This window comes from Amaranthus tricolor, chromosome 15 (genome assembly GCF_026212465.1).
Source record: "Amaranthus tricolor cultivar Red isolate AtriRed21 chromosome 15, ASM2621246v1, whole genome shotgun sequence".
Taxonomy (NCBI): domain Eukaryota; kingdom Viridiplantae; phylum Streptophyta; class Magnoliopsida; order Caryophyllales; family Amaranthaceae; genus Amaranthus; species Amaranthus tricolor.
In genome coordinates, this window is record NC_080061.1 from 1,889,908 (window position 1) to 1,914,253 (window position 24,346).

The 24,346-nt window shown below is 34.3% G+C and overlaps 3 protein-coding genes across 11 annotated transcripts; all 3 read left to right on the forward strand.

The window, feature by feature from the left end:
- Positions 1 to 434: 434 nt before the first annotated feature.
- On the forward strand, positions 435 to 5,590 carry LOC130800794 (transcription factor bHLH157). The gene is made up of 10 exons (XM_057664463.1): positions 435 to 1,111; positions 1,589 to 1,678; positions 1,775 to 1,829; positions 2,026 to 2,067; positions 2,200 to 2,259; positions 2,698 to 3,774; positions 3,869 to 3,970; positions 4,121 to 4,288; positions 4,377 to 4,502; positions 4,982 to 5,590. Exons 1-10 carry the CDS (start codon positions 1,002 to 1,004, stop codon positions 5,150 to 5,152), a joined length of 2,001 nt encoding a protein of 666 aa, XP_057520446.1. The 5' UTR covers positions 435 to 1,001; the 3' UTR covers positions 5,153 to 5,590.
- A 3,315-nt stretch (positions 5,591 to 8,905) lies between these two features.
- LOC130800795 (uncharacterized) lies at positions 8,906 to 13,881 on the forward strand. Of its 9 annotated transcripts, XM_057664470.1 has the most exons (6): positions 9,147 to 9,200; positions 9,306 to 9,353; positions 10,820 to 10,977; positions 11,688 to 11,844; positions 12,275 to 12,316; positions 12,641 to 13,881. In XM_057664470.1, the coding sequence occupies exons 4-6, from the start codon at positions 11,718 to 11,720 to the stop codon at positions 13,507 to 13,509; spliced, it is 1,038 nt and encodes a 345-aa protein (XP_057520453.1). In that variant the 5' UTR covers positions 9,147 to 9,200; positions 9,306 to 9,353; positions 10,820 to 10,977; positions 11,688 to 11,717; the 3' UTR covers positions 13,510 to 13,881. The 9 variants fall into 9 exon arrangements, with proteins under 9 accessions (XP_057520447.1, XP_057520452.1, XP_057520453.1 ...); XM_057664464.1 differs by lacking the exon at positions 10,820 to 10,977 and having other exon boundaries at positions 8,906 to 9,200; positions 9,306 to 9,378; XM_057664469.1 differs by lacking the exon at positions 10,820 to 10,977 and having other exon boundaries at positions 9,108 to 9,200.
- A 1,504-nt stretch (positions 13,882 to 15,385) lies between these two features.
- Positions 15,386 to 21,927, forward strand: LOC130800796 (plant UBX domain-containing protein 10). Its single transcript, XM_057664473.1, has 4 exons — positions 15,386 to 16,519; positions 19,637 to 19,807; positions 21,035 to 21,238; positions 21,403 to 21,927. Exons 1-4 carry the CDS (start codon positions 15,725 to 15,727, stop codon positions 21,631 to 21,633), a joined length of 1,401 nt encoding a protein of 466 aa, XP_057520456.1. The 5' UTR covers positions 15,386 to 15,724; the 3' UTR covers positions 21,634 to 21,927.
- Positions 21,928 to 24,346: the final 2,419 nt, after the last annotated feature.

Genomic DNA, 24,346 nt, shown 5'->3' on the forward strand with positions numbered 1-24,346 from the left:
GTGATTAGGTTTATTTTCCGATTTTAAAAATTATTTTCTTTTTTAAAAGTAATATTTTTTATTTTAATTTAATTATTATTAATAAATTTAGTTTAGTAATAATAATGATTGGTTTCATAATTAAAAATAAATTTAAGGACATTTTAGTATTTTTATTAAAAAATAGATGACAATATAATAAAAAGAATAACGAAATTTAAGAATAGTAAAAAATTACTACCGGTCAAGGATGGGGAAAAATTACTACTAGTTTTACTCCTTAGCAAGTAGCGATGAAATGGAAAATAATACGAAGATGAAGATATGACACCATTAAATAAGGAGAGGATCTCCTCGATCCCTTTCACAGCATCTGATTTTTGTATTTAGAAGAGAGACAAAAACAAAAGCATAAAAACAAAAAAGGAAAAATCATAATCCACTTTTGGTCCCTTTTCCATTCTCTTCTTTTTACTCATTACTCAATTCTTTTCCTTTCTATACCATTTTATAAATCCCCACTTATTTTTTGCATTTACATTCTTCAATTCTTTAGCTTCATTTCTTCTCTCACTCATCGTACACACTTCATTCTTTGCTCAAAATAATCTTTTTTTAAGCTTAATATTGTGAATTTAGAAAAAACCCAGTTTCTATTTTCATCTTTAAAGTAGCAAAATAAGCTAGATTTGACATCTTTTGCATTTCTACCATATTTTTTGATTTCTGGGTCAATTTAATGTGTTGAGGAAAATTAGAAAAACAGCTTTTCTGGGTTCAGAATTGCTTTGAAATCAGAAAAAATTTGTTAAGTTTGGGTATTTCTTGTTTTTTACCATTCTTTTTTTTGTTGGTAAAAAAATAAAAAAAATCCTTTTTTGGGATTTTACTGGTCACTGTTTGTAGGTTATAAACAGTAAAATGATTGATTTATAGCAGGAAAGTTTGAAACTTGTGAAGGTATTTTTGAGGAAGAAGTGAAAAGAGTTACTCTTTAATTCTCTTGTGAGATTTTTGAAAAAATGGGGATGGAAAATGGAGAGTCATATATTAAAAAGATACTCAAGAATTTATGCTTGAGCAATGGATGGTCTTATGGTGTTTTTTGGCGTTTTGATCCAATAAATCATATGTAAGTTCACTTTTTATCTGTTTGTTTTTCTTTGTTGCTAAAAATAGGAGGAAAAAATTAATGGGTTAGTCTTGAAATTTCTTTAAAGATACAAAAAAAAAATTAAAAATGTCCATGTTTATACTCAAAAACAAATAAAAATTGTCCAATGAAAAAAGTCTAATTTGTTTTTCTTAATTTTGAAAATTGTTTTTATGCTAATGAAGTGTGTTTGGTCACTTTGGATTGTTCCTTTTGCATGTTTTAAGATAGTCATATAAGGTTATTTTAGTATATGCAACTTTTTCCTTTGTCAAGGACCAAGATTTCACTTTAAGAATAAGAGATCTTTCAATCAAAAGTTTGAAAACATCTAATTGAAATAAAAGATTTAATTAATACTATGGTGGTAGTCAAATTTGATACACAATTTAATGATAAAAAAAAAAGTCGGCTACATGACTAATGTAAGATTTAATTAATTCTATGTTAAATAAGGTTGTTAACTATGGGAGATGCTTACTTTGAAGAACATGCTTCAAGTTTAATGGAGGGTATGCTTATGCAAGTCCACATGCTTGGTGATGGGTATTTGGCTTTCTTCTGATTCTTTTGTTGGGTTTTCTTATACATTTAATTTGAAAATTTATATTCTAATTTTAAATAATTTGTTGATTTTTTTAGAATAATTGGTAAAGCTATACTCAATCGGAAACATAGATGGATGCATAATTGTTTGGTATGTGGCTTGAATACCCTTCAAATATGTTGTTATGACCTTTATTTTTAGTTCAAGTTTGTTTAACTTGGAGTCTTTATTTTATTTTATTTTATAAGTACGAGTTGTCGCCTTTTTTCCATTCAGATCTCTATCATAGTTTTACTGGGTATGATAATAATGTTTGTCTATTTTTTATTTTCTTTGTGTTTTACAGGAAGATTCTCTGTTAAGAATTCAATTTTTATCAGGCATTAAGGTACTTTTTTTGTTTTTACTGTTCAGCCTAATGCATTTAACATGGCAGTTTTAAGAAGTTGTTTAGTTATCTGCTAGTGTAAACTGCAACGAAATGAGCTATATTCATGGATCTTTTGCTTTCAATTTGCAGACCGTTGCTGTCATTCCTGTTGAGTTGCGAGGCGTGATACAATTTGGATCCACACAGGAGGTTAGTATTAATAAATTTGTCATTGTTTGTACATAATGAGAATTGACCGTAAACAAGCCTGATGAGAATTGACCGTAAACAAGCCTGATGAGGTTCCATCCTAAAACCAATCGGTAATAGGAGGGAGTAGCCCATCAAGCTTTTATGTTGGTCCATCTCTCGCTAATTCTTCGATGTATGCAGCCTTATTAGAATTTGTATCCATTAGGCTTTGTAGCGGCATTTCATTACCCTAATGCCTTGAATCATAAATAGACGGTTTAGGTGGTTCGGATGTATGCAGCCTTATTATAATAACAAATAAATTGTTTTTCGATTACATAGCAAATATCATTTGCAATTTCTCGCGAATAGGAAGCGCTCATGATTTAATTAGTCGTTGACCATATATTTTAGTTATTCAATTCTTTCTAAACTTTGCTGCTTTTCATTTGGTAGATTTTTGAAACACCAGAGTTCTTAAATCAAGCAATGAAGTTCTTTCTTAAAGATCAGTATGAAACTTTTGCTGGGTTAAATGGCGAGAATGAGCTCTTTAATTCTCTGACCCCATCTCAAAATCCCTTTTGCAACGATCTTTCTACGTCTTGGACAAATGATATAACCAACAGTTCAACGTTCGATCCTTTACACTTTGGAGAGGTAGTCCCCGATTCAAGTGTTGCACGCCTAGTTAAGGATAATGTGGAGGTGCTTGGCGAGCTTGATACATGCCAAACGGATGATCTTTCTCAGTGGCTCGCTGATGCTTCGAAGATCTGTGTTACTGGAATGGATTTAGAAGCTATACTATCCGATGACATATTTTCTGATATTGGCCGAAACAACATATTTTCTGGGAGTCAGGAAAAGGAACCCGCTTGCTCATCACAAAGTTCTTTGACTAACGCCTTAGATTCATGTCGAGAAGCGAAACCTGTCGTTATTCGTGCCAATAACAATGGACTTTTCGCTGAGGTCGGGTTAGATTTTAGCTGTGACGCTAAAACCAACCCACCGCCAGTCGGTTGTACTGGTATGAGGTTCACGGAGTGCACGTCAGAGGCAGGAAACTCGGGTGCTGCACCCAAGAAAGGGTTGTTCTCTGAATTGGGTTTGGAGCATCTTTTAAAAAGTGGGTCTAAGTCTAACTGTAGTTCTATCAGTAAATCTTGCATAGAAGATCAATTGCCGTTATTAAAGAGGAGAACGGAAGCCTGTCAAATGGCTAATGATCATAATCAGCGAAGTTTCGAATCTTGGGGCGTAAAAGTGATGCAACCTACAACTCATGGTCAACAAATGCAAGATTTTGGGTCCTTAAAAGAATGCATGACAAAAGCGCAATCAAATTCGTGGGTTGATGCCCAGAGTTGCATCGCTGGTGTTAATGCACAAAGCAGGACCGAAGATCCTCCGAAGGCTACCAAGAAAAGAGCACGGCCTGGAGAAAGTACGCGTCCAAGGCCTAAAGATCGGCAATTAATCTCTGACCGTATCAAAGACTTGAGAGACCTTATCCCTAATGGTGCAAAGGTAGAAATTCACTATCGAAATCATCGTGTGTTATTCCTAAAATGCTCGTTTATAAGTTTCTGATGTATGTTCAATATTGTTGTTCATATTGCAGTTAAGCATTGATGCCTTGTTAGGTCGCACTATCAAACACATGATTTTCTTGCAAAACTTGAACAAGCACGCGGACAAACTCAAACAAGTTGATGAACCTAAGGTAAGGTTGCGTATATCGGACTTTCAAAAATCCCGTCTAAGTGAGAGCCAGTTAATGACATCAGAATAATTGGATGTAATATTCTTGCATTATTCGACGTATTTTTGTGAATTTTTCTGACAAATTTCTTCTTGTTTTCGATTCTTTCAGTTGATTGGCCAAGATAATGGTTTGTGTCCGAAAGTCAGTTCATTGTCCATCCCTTCAGGTGGCAGTAGTCGTCGTAATGCCACTTGGGCGTATGAAGTTGAAGGCTCAAACCTCCTTTGCCCTATTATAGTCGAGGATCTTAACGAACCTGGTCAAATGCTTATTGAGGTAAGATCTTGATGTGAATGCTTGGTTTTATATCCGCGCTTTCAAATGAGAAAACTCTAAACTGATCACTCTGATTTCCATTGTATAGATGCTTTGTGAAGAACGGGGATACTTCCTTGAAATAGCAGACATAGTTCGTGGCTTTGGCTTAACCATACTAAAAGGAGTCATGGAAGCTAGAAATGACAAAATATGGGCACACTTCATTGTTGAGGTACATATTTTCATCTAAATAACATTCCATCACAGTTATGGCATGAACTTGTTACTTCTATCTAAACTCGAACATGTGCGAAGTTTAAAGGGTAAGATCTATCCAATCTTACCTGTGCAACTTGAAACGACCCATTTTTACTATACTAGAAGTATATCATCATCTGAAACAAAAAAGCTATAAAAATCTTTAGCTCCAATCTCCATTAAACGTATGATTTTGAAATTGTTGGGCTCACCAGCCGTGAATGATTTGCATTAGTATGATATTATCTGATGTGGGTTAAGCCCGCACGGATTAGTTTTTGGCCACTTTTCCATAAGGTATCATACTAATTTGGATCGTTAATATGTTTATCTACTCTTATTTTTCCACGTGAGACTTGGGATGTACACTCAGTACGTAGAAACTTGGTCAAGCTTTCTCTTTTGTTTTGTATCAACGGATTGATGAATTTGTTCCTTTCTGTGGGTGTGCAGGGTAACAAACATATAACAAGAATGGATGTGTTTGGGTCCCTCATGCAGCTATTGCAAGGCACAAATACTAGTGAAGTATTAAACCCGATGCGTGAGCCAACTAACATTGTCACTAACGCAGCCCCGATATGGGGCGATTTTCAGCAGCAAATGGTGCCACTACCGATCTAAGCATAATGAACACTAAACATATCTTGCTCGGATCTGGTTTTATGTATAGAAATCTAGGACGTTAACCAACGTGGAAGACGAAGGGACTCAACAATCAAGTGTGTTGCTCGGTATTGTGGCGATTCATACAAAACCGAACTTGAAAAAAAGCCTCAGCAAAATGACAGATTGTTATCACAACTGTGTATGTGTGTTTCTTGTTCAGTTTTGTTGGACCTTGTGGGTCATTTGTGATTAGTAATTAACCTGTTTATATTCTTGAGCTTATTGTAGATTTAGCTTAATATAATTTTAGTAATTAGTATTTAGTACAGTTTTAGTTGGTTGGTAATTGGTATATTATACTTAGGGCTGATTACTGGGGGCATTTGCCTAATTTCTGCCTCCAATTTCTCTGTTTATTTGGTAGTGAAGTGGAAGATTGAAGATTTAAGCTCACTCTTTCTATTTGGCTCTTAAGTTTTTTTTTGTTTTTTTTTTTTTTTTTTTTTTTTTTTGTATTCCAATTCAATTGATTTTTACAGAGAAAAAAGCTTCTTCATTTTCCTTTTATTTTGCCTCTTTCCCCTACGATGGGGACTTGAGCAAACTCAACAGAATGGAAGGACTTGTTGCGAGTTATGATTTTGATGCTTCAGTCACCTCACACGATAGAACAAGACACTTAAGTCGACATTCTAAAATAGGATCCATCACACAATCCGTAAGGGGACGGAGGTGCTAAGGCTTCATTTTAAAATGTAAATCATACGAATGTCCAAAAAAAATTATTAAAAAAGTTGAAAGTTTTCCTTTTACTTTTTGTTTTCGTTTAGTTATCATAGTTAATTTTGAAGGCACAAAAGATTAAAATTTTATATCCTTACTGTTTGTCAAGGGTTTTTCGACATTGAATTCCAGCTAATGGGCATCATTCAAATTTTATCTTTATTCAATGTTGAAATTTTTGTTGAGGAAACAAAATCATAAACTAAAATTCAAATTCCATTATTTGCAAAAGATAAAAAATCAGAAAGTAGTGGTTTTGCAGCATTGGTGCTCTTATATAAGCTAACATCCATGATTTATGGCCTACAAGCAGTACAAGGTTGAGTTATATACCATATGTAAAGAAACCAAACTACTCCATTGCCTGTAGATTCATATGTCTCACCAATTTAAGGGACAAAATTTGTAGGACATTCAATTACCATTAATTAGCTAGCCACTACATACATTGTGATTTATGATGTGTACTTCTGCATTCAAGTGCCATTGAGTCAAAACTAAATAACTAAAATATTTTCCATAAAAGATCGGTGAAAACCAGTTCAATAAAACTTAGTTAAAATTTATAATTATGAATCGAATATTATTTCTTGTAGGAGCATATGAGTGACCATTAAATTGATATACTGATTTTTGTGAGTCTTCAATTTTTTTGGGATTAAAATTATATTATTGTTGTTGTTCTAAGTAAACAATTCTTTTTCACCGTAAACAGTTGAATTTATACATGTAGGAGTTTACACACTACTCACAAGTCACACAACGCTAATGCTCTGAGTATTCAATTTAATTTTCAAAAATGCTGGTGAGAGCAATTTGTTTTAAATTAGCTGATTCATAACAATTTGTTTCAGCTAGTTAATTTTTAAACACTGTATTAGATATTTACTATTAATTATCTGATCTTCAATTAACGCTCATAATTAAGACGATAAAGTATGTTACTTCATATTGTCAAAGTAAAGTATTATTTTTTCTAATTAATTGCAATTGCAATAATAACTTGATTAGGTATTTATTTATTTATTTATTTATTTATTAACTTATAACTGCATGCAAGCATTATTGTTTGAATGTTGGGCATAATAATTAATATGGTTGAACCAAAATAAATAAATGGAAAAGAAAAAATACAGAAATGGTAATGGCCGACTTAAAAGCAGGTTTGTAGTGATGGCCTGGGCTGTGTTATAGCCGACTGTGCTGACTTGTAAGAGATGTGTGGGCTGTGTTTATTTTGTAGGTCAATTTGTTATCATTTTGCCTTATTTTTCAAGTTATCATCCTATTTTTATTATTGCTTTCTTATGCCTTTTTCTTATTCATTCTTTGAGAAACCTAATCCTATTTTGTAGTTACTCCTACTTATAGCTACTTCATAAGTATATTCAATTTGACATTATAATAAGGTTTACACCTTTTCTTCTTTTTTTCAACTTTAATTAATACAAAGGAATCTTCTCCAATTTGAAAAAATTAGTCATTAATTGAATTGATACTTTTTATATTTTATATCTGCGAAAAATAAAAAAAAATTTATTATAGAGAGTACGAATTAAATTTCTGCAATAATACAAGCTATAAACTAAGAAACAAATAAATTAGAGAAATTCCAATGTCTCGTCTAATGATAATCTCACACAAGATTTTCTTAATTATTTTTAAAAAAATTTTCAATCTAAGGAACATCTAATTTTTAATTCAGTAATTACATAATAAATTATGTGAGGTAATAAAATTACTACAAAAGTTAATATTTAAGCACTTAATATAATGATTTATAACAAAATATTCATTAATAAAATTATGATAAATAAAATCTAATTGAAAAGAAATTACACATAAAATAAATATAAAAGATATTATGAGAGATAAAGGTAAACTATACATATATATATTTTTAAAGGAGAAAGCTTAGTAAAATTGGTGTCTATTCATAGAGCACCAAATAATATGGACATAAGTATATACTCCATTTTTTATTTTTTAAATTTATAATTTTTTAAAATTGAAAAAAAAAACCAATATTGCAACATTTAAAAAACCACTTTCTTATTTTGTTTACCTCCCTATACATTTTCCCCATCTATGATCTAACCATCCGTTATCATCCTCATTAGCACCTCAAAGTTTTTTACCAATATTATCTACTCCTATTGCCCATGCTCTAAATAGTTTTCTTAGAGATAGTTTGTAGGTAGTGGGTACATGTGCAATAGTTTATATGCCTAATATTCACACCTTCCACCCCATATCCATTTGTACCGTATTTGCTTGCACATACATACGACATTATGTATTATTTATAAAAATAATATGGACAACAATCAACATAAAAATTGATGGTCTAAGTAGTTTAGGATAATTCTCAGGATCTATAGTATAATTATACCATATAAAATACTCATACGTAAATTGTTATATGTAATAGTCTTACTAATTTGTAATGAGATGTTTGGCAAATAGTTGTTAATTTTTAAGCTAAAAGACCAAAACTAAACTAGTCAAGGGCCAAGGTCAATCCATTAATTTATAATGAGATGTTTGGCTAATAGTTGTTGGATTTTATTTTTTTTAGTTGACTTATTTAACCAACTGAAGTGTTGGTCTTTTTGTTGACTTTTAAGCAATTTGATTAAGCCAAGTTTTCAAGGGGATGTTTGATAAAATTATGTATGTGTTTATTGACTGTTTATCAGAGAAAAAATAGACCAACAAGCTAACCAGCTTTTCAATTGGTTAAAAAGTTATTTACCAAAATCTTTTTTTAGTTTTTTACCAACTAAAAGCCTTTTTGACCAATTGATTGAAAATCCATTTACCAAACTCATCTTTTAATTTTTCGACCAACAAAAAACGAAAGTCAACCCAAAAGCAATTTACCAACATACCAAATTCTTGCTTGAAATCCGAAGTAGAATACAGAAACCCTAGGCCTTTATAGCATGCATGGGTCAGGGCGGCCAAGGCTAAGGCCAGTCCACTTAACAATAATGCTTCATTGGGCTCCTGAGCAATTCAAAATTCGGGTCAAATACCTACATAACCCAAATACCATTTCTCCAGTTTTCCAGGTTTTTCCAGCACTCACAACTTTTCTTCTTCTTCAATTCTCCGTTCCCCATCCTCCATACTCCATTTTAACACTCTCCAAACAAACACAGTTTACAAATTAACGGGTTTCTTCTTGAAATTGAGTTATGGAGGAAACTATTGCGATATCTGAATCCAACAATTCTTCACAGTTTAATTCTGCATCTTCTCGTGTCATTTGTCGTGTGTAAGTTCATTCTCGAAATTTCAAATTCAGTTTATGAATTAGTTTTGATTTTCCTGATTTTAGTGGTTATTTTTATTGTTTGAATCAATATTTGGGGAATTTTAGGTGTCAGAAGCAATTTTCGCAATATACTTGTCCTCGCTGCAATACCAGGTACTGCTCTCTTCATTGCTATAAGGTATGCATTTCCCCCTCTTTTCTAATTATAATCCTTAATGCGGAAGTTTTATTTTTAAAAACTTTCATTCTTCCGTACTAGTTCTTGAACCCTTGACCTATAGCTTGTGATTTAATGTATTAAACCACCAAGGCGAAGGAGAACCAGTTTGAAAACTTTCATTGAAATTTTGTCAATTCGGCTATGATTCTAAAATTCTTGGAAATTATTTACTCTATTTTTAATCAATTTGCTACATTTTATTTGAGTGCTTCATGCTCATCATTAAATTTGTCATGTTGATTTTAGTATGGTTTTTGCAACTGTTGAATATGGTGACTCATAATCCCATCTTGAGTCTCTTAGTGATGTGTAGCTTTGGTGTAATATGGTGATCTAGGGGCATATTTGAAGTCTTGAAGAAACTGTACATGTTCTGTTGACCCTCTGCTCACTCAACCCTCTGCTCGACCTGCCCATGTTGCTCGACCAGGTCAAGCAAACTAGTTGAAGATACTTATCTCTCGCTCGACTGGCTGCTCGACCTGATAATTAGTCGTAGCTGCTGACTTTATATTCGCGCGGGCTGTTTTTCAAATAGTGATATTATTAGTTATCCCTTGTTTTCAAAACCTATTAAAGGCTTATGCTCATTTGTAACATCAAGGAAGATCATTTGATCTAATCAATTGGGATTTCAACAGTGTGAGTGCCACAATCAAATCTTAGGGTTTCTAGTGAGAGAATTTTGGTGATTCCTTCAAAGATTCATGCTAGGGGGTTCTTCATTAGTGAGTTTGGATTATACATTTGTAATCAAGAAACTCTTAATCAATCATTCAATTGTTTGGGCAGGGTTTTATAGTCTAATATCAAATTGATATTAGGATTTTTCCCACCTTCCAAATTTGAGTGTTCTTTCTTTAGGTTTTGCTATTCTTTATTCATTTATTTGTTAAGTATCTTCATCTACAATTTTAATTTACTACAGTAACATTAACCGGAAAGAGCTAAATTTGACAATTTAATTAAAAATCTAATGGTTGGGGGATGAAATTGGTATGGTTCTGAAATTGATAAGGTAGTTGGATATTTTTCAAAAAAAGATTCACTTCAGTTCTGCACAAAGAACAAATCATATTTTTGACAAATAATTTTGGAACACGGTGTTTTGTGGATTATGCTGTCAAATTGAGAACATGAGTTTTCTATTCATTTACGAAATGTGCATTTTTTTAGTGACGTGAAGTTCATTCTCTCCTTTTAATAAAAAATAACCTCTGTGATTAAAATTCTCAACAGTAAAGTTGAATACATCGGACCCTTAAATTTCACCTAGGTGGTAGCCATTTAGTGGCAATGGGTGATGGAATGTTGTTGATTTTGAAATGATAATTGAAACTATTGGTTGAAGTTCACTAGATTTCGCAACAGGAAATAAAAAATATGCCCTCATTGTCAGGTAAGTAATAGTAATTCTGAACGAACTGTAAACGCTGGGAAGGATCAAGAGACACAAAAACAGTACAATTGTAGTAGTTTTGTCTGAGAAGCAACCTAGGAGTTGTAATCAGCTCAATTCATATCCTGCAATTATGTGGTATATCTAGATCCATCAAGGTGATTATATTCTAGCTTTAACTATATTCATTTATTTCTATATACTGATTCATATTTAGGAGTTGATATTTGTATGTCTTGTATGCAATATCGATAAAAGAATTAAAGTAAGGAATTTCTTGTAGTTCTGTAAATGGTCATTGTAAAATCATGGTTTGTTTTTCCAATTAACATTCTATAACCATGTTTGGAACAAATCATCTTTGTTAAATAAAAAGTAAACTGTGCGATAGATGACTTGCTCTCAAAAACTTGTTTTTGTCAACAGATTATTTATCTTTGACAGGTTGGTAAAATATGTCAAAAGCTGAGAGTACCATGTTACTGCAATTGATTTATTAAGTGTTTGCCACTAAATATTAGATATTGGTTTTAGGAGTATTAATTTACAAGTCAAGATGGTATAGTGGGGACCTGTGTTTTAGATAGTTTATGTACTAGTTAAGTTATCCTCATATACCTCTCTCTCTACCTTTTCCTGTTTTGGATGGGCTAGTGGGTTGGAAAGCTTGCGTTGCTTGCCTTACCAGTGAGCTCACTCACTTTACTGCTACCCATAATGTACTTTTGTTATATTCATCTGTGGTGATATTATCGCATGCATTATCAGTGAGCGTACTCGCTTTACTGCTACCTATAATGCTCTTCAGCTATGGTGATATAAGTGATGATGTAACCGTATCTGATGCATTCTCTGGTTGTTTTTGCAGTCTCATAGCCTTCGATGCACTGAATCTTTTATGCGGGAAAATGTTGTGGATGAGATGAGACATATACGCCCTGATGATGAAAGCAAGAAAAAGATGCTAGAAATACTCAAACGTTTTCATGCTGAAGATGATGATGAGGATAGTATGGATGAGGATGGTATGATTCTTTAGAGATATGATTTTTAAGTTAAGCTCTTTTGTCAATATTTTCTTTTACATATGTTTGCTTTCTGCATTCAAGAAGTCTATTTTAGTTTTTAGTGCTTATTAACAGATAAGGGCAATGAGTTATTCCCTGAGTCTATTGGAATATAAGAATATCCTTACCAAATCAATCCCAATTTTCTTCATGCTACTGATATACTGAGTTTACTAAAAGTTTAGCCCTCGTTTTATAGTGCTTGTGAAAATGGTTATTTCGCTGCATTTTTCCCCTATTTGTGGAAGACGTGTTGCCAATCAACTACTTTTGACTATTCTACCAAAGCTGCATTCTTTTGAGCCTTCAGCTTAGATCATTTATGGGTGCATTTTGCACTTTTTTTTTTTTTGAAATTGTCAGCTGACTCTTTTTTCTTGTATTACAGAGCCAACTCTATCAGAGGAGACAATTCAAAAAGTTCTATCAGGTATGTTGCTTCAATATTCATGTGAATTACCTGCCTTCTATTTTGTAATTTTGTACGGAAGTAGTCACCTATAGCAGCTGAAATCAGAGGTGTTTTTTTCTCTTTTATGCTGAGGCTTTTGATAATTACTTGCAATACTGTCATTTTCACACTGTGACATACTCAAGAATCATGTACTCGATCTGTTTCACAGGCCACGGCTGTAATTAACTTTTTCTTTTTCCGTTGAGGTTGTCCTTATAAGATGCTTGCTGATTTTATGCTAGTCATTGATTTTATTTAGGAAGGATTAATACTGTTCTAAAGCAAGATATCTGTTATCAGGTGGCGAAATAAATTATGATGAATTAAGTGATCAAGAGAAGAAACTATTCCAGCGAGCTATAGCAACTGGAGAATTGAGCAAGATGATCGAGCCATGGGAACCATGGTGGTTGAAGCCTTCTGCTCATACAATATCTCTTAGTCACGATGCATCCAGACTCATTCAGCCTTTAGAAAGCAAAGAAACATCAGCAGCACACTCTGCTACAAACCTTGAGAGTGAAGTACCACCTGGTCCAGAAACACCATTACCACCGCTTAAGTTACTCACTTCCGCAGAGCCTTCCCCATTTCTCGCTTTTCATCTGGTTGACATCCTATATAGTTACTGTTTCACCCTTCGTCTTTACAACGGGGATTGGCAGTCTGATGCTCTCGGTGCTTCCATGGTGGTTATAAGCATATCCTCTGTTTTGGGGCAAGGATCCCAACCAGAATCCTTGGTAGAAGCTGTTTCGTACTGCTTAGAGCAGACTTGTTCTCCGGCTTTTAGACACATGGGTGGTTCACAATTCGGGTTTGGTGTTCTCGATGACATAGTATCCATAATGTCCTTGGGAAGGGCCGCACTTGTATGTGCACTAGCAGACATGCAGAGGATAGTCGAATCAGGAGAAAAGGAGTTTAAATCCTTAAAATCAAAGAAAGCAAAGAGTTCAGAGGTTAAGAGCAAACTCAAGTTTGCTGGAAGGAAGATATATTTTATCATGTCTTGGGTAAATGAGCAGCAAGAAGAAGTTTGGTCAACTCTATCAGCTCATGTTAAGGCTGAAAAGACGGTACAGTTGGAATCCCAGGGAAGCGGAAGGAAGAGACCTCTGAAGGTGGAGAAGAATAACAATGGACACAACCTAATAGAGGAGGTTTAATAAGGAGTCCCAACTTCAAATCATTGTATGTATGTTGTGCTATTATCATCTTAAGCTATCTATAGATATTTTTTGGATCATCAGGTAGCAATTTTTTAGCATGAGAGACCGAGGGATTTTCATTTGTAGGTCATTTTGAGACGAGGGTCATTCTGATCAGTTTTGTATCTTTTATGGTACGGGTATGATCTATCGTCATTTGACCTGGTCATAGTTTCTATGAGCCCAATATATTGAATATCACCAAGATGATGAGAGACCGAAGGAGTGTACATTAATTAGCATTTCTGTTAATGTGAGATTATCGTCTTCGTGTAACATGATAAGTCTTTTTGGAAATAAACATACAATCAGGTTGTGATCCTCCCCAAATAAGCCAATGATTAGCTTCTTAGAGAGCTACGTTTGACAAGAACTGTCATTGTCGAGCGTTCATTCTGATCTCATATTGACGATTGATAAGATAAGTCCTATTAGCTACTGTTCAATTTAGTTTGTTTCACCAACAAAGTCCTGTCTGGCATTCCAAATGCCCTCAGCTTCATACCGGGCCAACTTTTAGAGGGGATGACAAGTGCAATGGGTAAAAGTTTGGAGAAAAAGACTTTAAAATCGATTTAGGCAACTGACAATTTCATGTTCATGTCCAGATCCACATATTTAATTACTTCACATTTCAAAATAGACCTTAAAATGTACTAAATGTTATTATCGGTCTAATTCGGTCTAATAAGAATAATAATATAACGAGTATTTTTTTTAATACATGGTAAGATTAAAGAAGAGAGGGAAAAAACTAGGTGATAATTAAATTTAAAATTTTACCTAAATTTTTATATTTGCTCTTATTTGATTAGTCTCCATTCTTCAAATGATTATTTTTAAAATGTGTTGAAAATATACAAAATGGACGTCATTTTAAAGAGCATGAAAAATTATGATTAATACTATTTGTTTTGCTTTATATTTTTTTCAAAATTTTAAAATGAAATATTTAATTCTATGAAAATTAACTGTAAAACTTTCATCCAACTATTATATGCCATATGGCAATTGAAGGTTTAAAAAGTTTTAAAAATTGACAACTAGTAAAATCTTAAGGAAATTGTCAGATGAATTTTTTATTCTAAAATTTTGAAGCTCTAAAAATATTAAACTGTTAGGAGTCGATACAAGGTGAATGCTTTCATGTCGGCGAGCAAAAGATTATTTCCATGAATAGTTTATGAATAGTATTTATGAATAGTGCTCGAATAGTATATGTATAGTGATGATTGTTGCTCTTTAAATACACAACGTTCTTATATGTTCGTTTGCAGTTTTTTCTCGGTGTATGCAAGAATTTAAGCAATACAATTTATATTTGCTCTTACAAATATTTTTTCCTTATATTCTCCCTAACTCTTAATATAAATCAAATTTTGTATTTTTTTATTGTTAAATCCAACCCGACACATATTCATAAAATCCCTTGCTCTAAAAAAAAACCTTTTTAGGCCACTCCCATTGGTGTAAAAATTTTGTTCGAGTGAAAATTTTTTGTGAGGTTTTTACTCTCATTAGTAAAAACAAAAAAATTGTAAATATTTTTAAAAAAATTCTAAATGAGCGGAAATTTGTAGGACTTTCTCACAAGAACTCCACTATCCAAAATAAATTTTAAATAAAAACTAAGAGAGTAAAAAGAAAAAATAGAGTAAAAAAAGTAAAAGGGAGAAAATAATAAAAAAAAATTTTAATTTCTCATTAAGATAAATTAAATTAATAAATATTTTCACACAAAATTTGACGTGGTAGATTGGAAAAACAATGAGAAATTTTTTTAATCACCATTGTGAGGGTGCTCGAATTGAGTACTTTAAAAGTCGCAAGTCAAAGTTAAAACGACGTGTTTTGGATAGAAGTACGTCATTCGGGGACTAAACTCAGCATCCAAAAACGAAAATATTCCCAGTGGCATTTCCGATATTTCGACACATCCTGTGGCAACGTTCCGTTACCCTTCTACTTTCTTCAACCGTGTTTGGTAATTGTGAATGTGATTTGTCGATCAATCTTAATTTCCTCCCTTCTTCTCAGACCCTCTGATCATCTTTCCGTCTTCTCTCACTATCTCAGAAAAAACCTTATCAAATTCTCAGTGCCTCAATCGCACAATCAGGAACCTACAATCTTCAACACTAAGAAGAGATAAAGAAAGAATTAGAGATAAACAATGGTGGATTCCAGCGATAAATTGGCGTATTTTCAAGCAATTACAGGAGTAGAAGACATAGATTTATGCACAGAGATACTTGCTGCGCATAATTGGGATCTTGAACTTGCAATCGCTACTTTTACTGGAAATCACACCTCTTCACCACCGCAAACTGATGTCGGTAGCAGTGGACAACATTTTCTTCCAGATTCTACTCAGAACGACGTCGTTTTACGGCCCGATTCGAATTCCGCTGCCGGAAACCCTAGTTTAGCGTGGAGGATTGTTACGCTTCCAATTTCAATTGTTTCCGGTAGTTTAGGGTTGGTTTCTAGTGCTGTTGGGCTTGGGTTCTGGGCTGCAGGTGGAGTTTTGTCATACTCATTTGGTATGTTGGGACTCGGAGGTCGTAGAAATGGAGAATCGTCGTCAAGTCCATTAGTTGAAGCTCAGCCTTCTGCTGCTGAGGCTATGGAGTTTGTGGCGAGTCTGGAGAGAGAGTATGGAGCGTCTGTGAGAGTTAGATTTGTTTCTGAAGGGTTTATGGATGCGCTTCAGCGGTCGCGTCATGCTTATAAGCTGTTGTTTGTTTATTTACATTCTCCGGATCATCCTGATACGCCGGGTTTTGTTGAGAGGACAATAGGAAATGAAGCATTTGCGGCGTTTGTTAATGAGAATTTTGTGGCGTGGGGTGGAAGTATTCGAGCTACAGAAGGATTTAAGATGAGTAATAGCTTGAAAGCTTCTAGGTTTCCTTTCTGTGCTGTTGTTATGGCTGCTACAAATCAAAGGATTGCTCTGCTTCAGCAGGTACTGTAGCTAATGTATTGATAATGTTGTTGATGTCTTGATTTTAGTTGAGAAAATTACTTTAATTTCTGATTGATGGTTAGAAATGCTTGATATGTGATGACTTTTGTTCGTTGTTCTTAATTGAGATAACATATGAGGTTTATGATTATCGTCTTTAGGTGTAGGTGCTTGGTCAGAATCTAATTTTATGGGAAGTGGTCCTTGTGAAAACTATTTTTTTTCTTAATGGCTGAAGTTGTTTAGTTCATTTTGGATGAATTGTCACTAGTAGATACTGTGCAGCAAATGCATATTACATGGTTTGATGGCTTAGTTTGAAAACATTACCAGTTTCAACAAGGTGATTAGAAGAAGGGACCTATTGATTGAGGGGAGATGGATCCATGTTATTATGCTGGTGTTTGTGGAGTAGATAACAGTGAGAAACAATTAAGGACACTCCAGTGATGGTGATGTTGTTTAAGCTGGTTACTTGCTGCAAGATTGAACAGTTGCTTGGGTTTAGTTTTTAGAGTGAGTGTTTCAACTTTAAAGAGCAGTAGAATTAAGACATGGTCATTCTGCTAGGAAGTGGAAGCTATTGTGTTTCTTAAATTTTGAGTTGGGTTGAATACTTGCATGGAAGGTTTATTTTGTTTTTGAGAAAATGTAAATAGATTTCATTTTATGTAATCAAAATGCAGTTGCTAGTCACATTTAATTTATATCACAAGCTGTCTTGATTTTATTTTTACATGTGAGTAATCTTCCCTTTTTGGTTCAATTTTTTGTTTTTAGTTTATGAAATTCGTTTTAGATGAGATCATGCATCATACTCTGCAATTTGGAGATCCCCTCATTTTGATATTACACTGTCTTATATCTTATTTTTGATTAAAATTAGTGTATTTATCGTAGAATGGATTATAATTTAATGGCTTTCTTCTTGAGAATTGATGGCCTTGTTTTAAATCCTTTTGGAGTTTGCCTTGCCATTAAATTTCACATACTTTTTGGTTTTGTCATTGAAAGAAAAATTGGACCGAGATGAGATCAAAATTGTTGAGGAAAGCCGCTTTTCATGGGGTTTGCATATTAACTTTATTTTTATGCTTAATGCTCTCTTTGTCCGTAAAAGTTTCATATAAGTTAGAGTTTTGGTGCTAACGTCTAGGACTAACTCACTGTGAATAACAAAATGGTTTTGAGGTTGTGGATAGCTAGAGCAAAAGATGAGAGAAAAAACAGGTTAATATGAGGGGAAGAGAAGGAAAGTTTAACTTGAAAATAGAAATTGATCATAAAATTGTCAAGTGTTGTTGTGACAACCCTTATTAGAGCACCAAGAGAACCTTTAAAGTCCCTAATTTTGATGTTGGAGGTTTGTTTCACTTTTTTAACTTTGTGAAAGTGAGGTCAATTCGAAGTGTGTATATGATTGTTAGGGGCGTGAAGAGATGTGATTGGCAAGGGAGTGTTAGCTTACCAAGCCAGATGTGATAAACAACACGAAACATTAGCCCATTGGTGAATATTGAGTTGATGACTTGGGCCGCCAAGACACTATCCAATTCATCTTCATGGGGTTCCATTTGGTAAGTTGGTATACTTCTTTATCCTAGTCATTTTGCCCCATTTGCTTTTGGCATGAAACTAAGGAATTAGGTAAGTGGAGTAGAAATAAGAGAAAAATTATAGAGAATAAAAGTGGTGAGGTCATATCCAAAAATAGAAATGGGGTAAATTAATTAGGACATATTAAAATTTAATAATGATGCAAATTGAGCGGGACAGAGGAGTACTTTGTAAATGACGTTTGTTTCTAGATCACCTGAGGTGATAGTTTGGAAAGCATGGAGGGAGAGACTGTTGTCCATGAAGAAAGCATCATTTGGCTAAATAAATATCAGATGTATCTCCAAAGGCACACTAAAAATTCCATTCTGAAATACCTTTAGTCAATAGAGAAACCAAATTAGTGTTACTTTCCGATTCTATGCCGTATAGTCTATTCTCTGAAACTTGAAAATGGAAGAACAAGAAATATTTTGCATATATTTATGGCCCGTGGAGAAAAGAGAAGGGGCAGTTGGATAGAAGTATAAACTAAGTGAATTTACTGTATCATCACGACGACGACTGACATGGATGCAGAAAAAGAATCAGCACAGGCAAATTCTTTTATAATTTCTTTGACAATAGAGCTCATCATGTTTGAACCCTGCCCACATGATCAGAACCTTACTCCTGGACCGAAAATCAACCCACTGTTCCAACCATGGTCGTGTAATCATGTTTGATCACCTCCATAGAGCAAAACCCTCAAACAATTTTGCTGTTTCTGTACTGATTTCTACTTAAGTGCTTATCCATATCATCTGTTATCCTGGAAGCAGGATGCCGTCTGCCTTTTATTTGTAATATTAGGTGTATACTTGCTGCTTTTATAATGGGGACTTTTTTGTTGCATATTAACTTCTGTATATTTCTACAGCGGAAGAAATAATTTTTGTATCTATCTAATAGTGGACCGGCTGGGATGAACGGATCTCTGCTTGCTAAATATTGCCTTGCTGTTGTTGTTGTTGTTGTTGTTGCATGTAGAAATGTGTATTGCACACTTTGTAATTTTCCAAATTTGAGAGCATGCCTCAAACTCCCAGATGTGTTTTACATTTTGTGATTTTTCTAAAAATATTCTATAAAATTCCCCCTCCTTGAGCTTATGTACTACTCAAATCCTATTTCTTTGCTAACTATACTTCTCTTCTGTGCCCCTTCTTTTTCTGAAATTAATTAGTTGCCCTATTGGAATGTCTAAATTTTATGGTATATGGATTATGGCAGAACTGGTAGACCATATGGTGTTAGATAAGGAACAAATAGGAAAGCAGGAATGTTGCAAACAATTTCATGAGCTGATTTGTTTTTGGTTCATCTATAGTATATCTTTTGGGAACAAGGCTTTTGCATTGTTTTTGTTGTTATTTAAGTCTTTTACTTTAGTAATTTCATTTCTATGTGTGTGTATGCTGTCATCAACTAGTTAAAGTCTTGCTTAATCATTGGTATTTACTTAAACATTTACTGGAACTGATTTGATAGCACTTAGCCTTCTTAGTACTTCTTCTGCAGATTGAGGGTCCAAAATCTCCTGAAGAGATGCTTTCAATATTACAGAGAGTTCTGGAAGAAACTTCTCCTGTACTTGTCTCTGCCAGAGTTGAAGCAGAAGAGAGGAGAAACAACATGCGTTTGCGGGAAGAACAAGATGCTGCTTACAGAGCTGCATTAGAAGCTGATCAGGTAAAGCTGTAGTTATTGACTCTGCCTCTGCTGTATCTATTTTAGTGTCAACCACTCAACCTGTTTTCTTTGTGTTAGTTGAGCCTATTTGGCCGATATGAGTGGTTGGGGATTTCCAGCCCTTCTTTGAATGGTTTCATTGGAGGTTGAATGCATGCTGAATATTTGACATATCTAAAATCTTGGAACTTTTTCTAGGTGGATTGTAGTGAGTTAGTGACCAAAAGATTTGAATGAAATTCGGAAGTGATAGCCTATTGAACACTAATGTGTTCATGTTTTGGGGAGTGTACTGAACAACGTTGAAGGGTATGATTTAGGCATAGGTTGAGGAGTTTAATTGTCTATGTGTCCCAATTGTAACATGTGGATGATACTACTCTGTCCTTAGCACCTAACTTTGTGATAAATTTAAGCAATGTAAAATAGCAAGAAAATTCGCCTATTGAATACGCGATTCATTCAAAACAGCCAAATAATGGCCTAATATAGACCATAATTTGTCTTTTCGATTTGTGATTCGCAAGGAGCTTAGGGAATCATGTGACGATTAGTTTTAGGTGTTCTTTAGGTTACACATTGGTGAGGTGGTTTCAGGTTTGAGATACAACCTCAAATTGTAGCTTAGCATGGCTTATCATTTACTTTCTGCTATATGCTTTGGTAGCTTGGTCTGTTGGCTGTGTGAAATTTGGAGTTGTTCTTTGTAGTTTTCTTGGAAAGCATCCTGCTCGTGTAACTTTTGGGAAGTGGCTATATCTTGGATTTTTTTAACAGTAGATGGAGTGCAAGAGCGATTCAATCTTGTTTCTATTCAATTATAACTCCCTTTGGTCCAATTGTCTACATCCAACCCTCTTTGACCCAGGCGGGAGATAAATTAGTTTGGCATTGGGCCAATTCAATGGTGTCGTTTTTGTTTTGTAGCCCCAATATTTATATTAGTTGAGCCATTTCTTTTTCTTGTTTTTTGAGTCAAGTTGAGCCATTTTTTTAACCTTCTGGTAACGTCAAACTGGGGAATATTTAGTCCTGAGTCATTACTACATTCAGAAAACTGACAAGTTTTTAAATTTTCTTATATGGTATGTGCGACTATTAATCTGAAAGGATCAGTGGTAGGAATTAGTTATGGTTATTATTGATAAGGTGATACGGGAAGCCGCAATCTCTGCTACCCTTTCTTTTTTTACTTCCATCCGACTTGTCCGTTCATTCTTCTCTCAGGCTAGGGAGCGACAGAGGATAGAAGAACAAGAGAGACTTGAGAGGGAGCGTGCTGAAGTAGAGCAAAAGCAGCGTGAGGAAGAAGAAGCTCGTGAGAGAGAAGCACGTGAAGCAGCTGAAAGAGAAGCTGCCTTAGCTCGTAGGAAACAGGAAAAGGCTCTATCTCTAGGCGCTGAACCTGAGAAAGGACCCGATGTTACTCAAGTAAGTCTCTCCTCTCAACAGTTTTTCCTTTCTTTTCAAAATACAGATACTGCTATGACTCGGTTTAGTTTTTCAGGATAACATTGCTTTTTCTGGCTCAGTCCAGTTGTTTTGTTGTCATTTTTATGCATTATGATTTAATTTCTATGAGCTATTTAAATCAGGTTTTGGTGAGGTTTCCAACTGGAGAACGAAAAGACAGGAGATTCCACAGCAATGCAACCATCCAGTCCATATATGACTATGTCGATTCTTTAGATTGCTCAACATTAGAGTGCTACAGTCTAGTCTCTAATTTTCCTCGAACAGTATATGGACCAGACAAGCATTCTTTAACCTTGAAGGAAGCAGGCTTGCATCCTCAGGCAAGTCTCTTTGTGGAGCCAAACTTGTGAAGAAATAGGTATCTGATGAACGATATTCACAACTGTGATCATAAAGTACAATGCCTAAATGCTGTTGTTTAGCAAGTATTTTCTGATTATGATGTAGTGTATTTCTTTTCTAAATCAACAATCTCGTTGACTCGAGTAGTAGATGGATTTTAATAAAGTCTGTTAATTTTTTCGATAATTTTGTTTCTTACTTTTGGGAAAATTTGGATGTTGTATGCATATTCTCTGCTGTTATCGACTATATAAAGCACTTTCAAAACAGAGAATTTCTCTCAAGGAGCTCTTTTTGGAGAAGGTAATGCGTTAAAAAATTATGGGTTGTTGACTTATTTGCCCACCACAGTTGACTTAAATTTTTTTTATTCATGTATTCTCACATGTGCGAATAGTATTGTTGCCTTGGCCAAATGAGACTCAAGAAACGTCGTTTTGTTGTACTTAGAAATTTCAAATGATGGCTGAATTTGACTATTGTATTTATACCCAAATCTTGAAGCTGTGCGTGGAATGTGGATAGTGAAAACACTTCACTAGCTTGTTGGAAGCCGGTTTTTGTGGGCTCAGTGCATATCGATCTGTTATTTTTTTATTCTACTCAAAAATATCAGGCATTAATCAATTAAAATTGATCTGAGAATAGGCCTGTTGTCTAAGTTTCTTGTCAATAGTTTTTAATTATTTTTAGCTACTATTTTTTCTATTGATTGTGAGGTTTGGTTTAATATTCATGTAATATGATGGATTATAATTTATAACTGGAGCATGATTTTAGTCCATCAAAAATCTTCCTAATAATCGTATGATATCAAAATTCTAGGTGATTATAGTTTGACTTGCATATATTATCAATTCCCGTATATTGTATAATTTGTTACTTTATTATTATTATGATATGATATAGTAAATTAAAATTACTTATCCTTGATTAAAGCTCGAACACATTAATGTTCCATTCTCTTATTTAAGTTATTTTTTAATTTTACTTTTTTTTTCTTTATTTTTAGTAATAAATAATAATCTTTTATATTCAAAAAAAATTAATAATAATCTTTTATCCCTCTCATTTTGAATCATTTTGGATTATGATGTTAGAGTTTTCACCCGAATAATCTAAATGTAAAGGGACATATAAGAGTATATAGTATGATATTTGTCATTTTTACACTAAATTATAGATTAATTATTATTGACTATATACGTCAATTTCTTCTAGTGTAAATCCTTAATAAAGAATAATGCATATTTGCACATTTATATCAATTAATATTAAAATTTCATTAGTGCGTATGTGCCGCAAGTTAGGCTAGATGAGGAAGTCAAACGTGAGTTTTGGGACAACTTGGGTGATCTTATAACTCACCCAGTTAATTATAACTCAGTTCATGGCGGATTTGGATATGGTGTAAGAAACGAGAGTGGAGAGATCTTGCTTAAGTTTGCGTTAGCAAAGGAATTGGTTATAGCAAACTCAATCTTTAGAAAGAAGGATGAGCACTAGATTACGTACAAGATTGGTGGGCATGCAACCCAAATTGACTACTGTTTAGTACAGAAGGTTGATCGGAGCTCGTGTCTGGACTGTAAGATCGTGCTGGGTACAGAGATGCCCACTCAACATAGATTGTTTCGTATGAGGAGAAAGATTGCCGAGAAGAAGATAAAAGGTCAGGCAAACGATCATGTGGGGTAGACTTAAAGGGGATATGATCGCAACCTTGTTAAACAAGATCAAGACGTCGGGCTACCTAAGTATATTAGACGATGCAAATCAAATGTGGGCGACCATAGCAGAGACCATTTGAAAGGCGACAAAGAAGACATTAGGGTTGTCAACGGGGAAACCAAAGGTGTACAAAGAGTCGTGGTGGTGGAAGGAAGAAATGCAAAAAAAGATAAAGGAAAAAAAACAGGAGATTCAAGGAGTTCATGGCTTGCACGGAGGAGGAGGATAGGACACATAAGAAGGAGAGGTATAAAGAAGCAAAACGAGCGGCAAAGAAAGCAGTAGCGAAGGCAAATGATCGCGCGTTTGAAGCCTTTTATCAAAAGCTTGATACCAAAGAGGGGGAGAAGTATATTTTTAAGTTGACAAAAGCAAGATCTAGGCAGAAGAAGGAGTTAGGGACAGCAAAGTTCATTAAGGATGAAGGTGGACGAGTACTCCTTAGACAAGAGGACATCAAGATGAGATGGCTTTAATATTTTTCCCAACTGCTCAATGAGACTAGGGGTCTAAAGGAGGAAATTCGACAAACTTCAGACATCCAAAGAACACAGGATCATGGGTCGATTATTGATATTACCAAGGCGAAAGTAGGAGAAGCTCTCAAAAAAATGGGGGGATCAAAGGCAGATGGACCTGATATCATTCCGATTGAGGTGTGGAGGGGTTAGGAGAGGAGGGTATTCATTGGCTTACTAACCTCTTTAATGTCATCTTGAGGTCTAGTAAGATGCCAAAAGAATGGAGGGTTAGGACACTTATCCCACTGTTTAAAAACAAGGGCGATGCACCAGTATGCCGGAACTATAGAGGGATCAATCTTCTAAGCTACACTATGAAACTGTGGGAAAGAGTGATTGAGAAAAGATTTACACGAGAGACGATAATTAGAGAGAACCAATTTGGATTCATGCCAGGAAGATCAACCACTGAGGCAATTCATCTTTTGAGGAGACTGATCGAAAAGTATATGAAGCGAAAGAAGGATTT

What these genes read in the sequence shown, in the direction of transcription:
- LOC130800794 (XM_057664463.1), top strand. Translation starts at nt 1,002, where the DNA reads ATGGGGATGGAAAATGGAGAGTCATATATTAAAAAGATACTCAAGAAT. An exon ending in TTTGATCCAATAAATCATAT is followed by an intron (nt 1,112 to 1,588) that starts GTAAGTTCACTT and finishes ATGTTAAATAAG; the next exon opens with GTTGTTAACTATGGGAGATG. An exon ending in AATTTTTATCAGGCATTAAG is followed by an intron (nt 2,068 to 2,199) that starts GTACTTTTTTTG and finishes TTCAATTTGCAG; the next exon opens with ACCGTTGCTGTCATTCCTGT.
- LOC130800795 (XM_057664464.1), top strand. Translation starts at nt 9,121, where the DNA reads ATGGAGGAAACTATTGCGATATCTGAATCCAACAATTCTTCACAGTTT. An exon ending in TCTCGTGTCATTTGTCGTGT is followed by an intron (nt 9,201 to 9,305) that starts GTAAGTTCATTC and finishes GGGGAATTTTAG; the next exon opens with GTGTCAGAAGCAATTTTCGC. An exon ending in GCTCTCTTCATTGCTATAAG is followed by an intron (nt 9,379 to 11,687) that starts GTATGCATTTCC and finishes TTGTTTTTGCAG; the next exon opens with TCTCATAGCCTTCGATGCAC.
- LOC130800796 (XM_057664473.1), top strand. Translation starts at nt 15,725, where the DNA reads ATGGTGGATTCCAGCGATAAATTGGCGTATTTTCAAGCAATTACAGGA. An exon ending in CTGCATTAGAAGCTGATCAG is followed by an intron (nt 19,808 to 21,034) that starts GTAAAGCTGTAG and finishes TTCTTCTCTCAG; the next exon opens with GCTAGGGAGCGACAGAGGAT. An exon ending in AAGGACCCGATGTTACTCAA is followed by an intron (nt 21,239 to 21,402) that starts GTAAGTCTCTCC and finishes TATTTAAATCAG; the next exon opens with GTTTTGGTGAGGTTTCCAAC.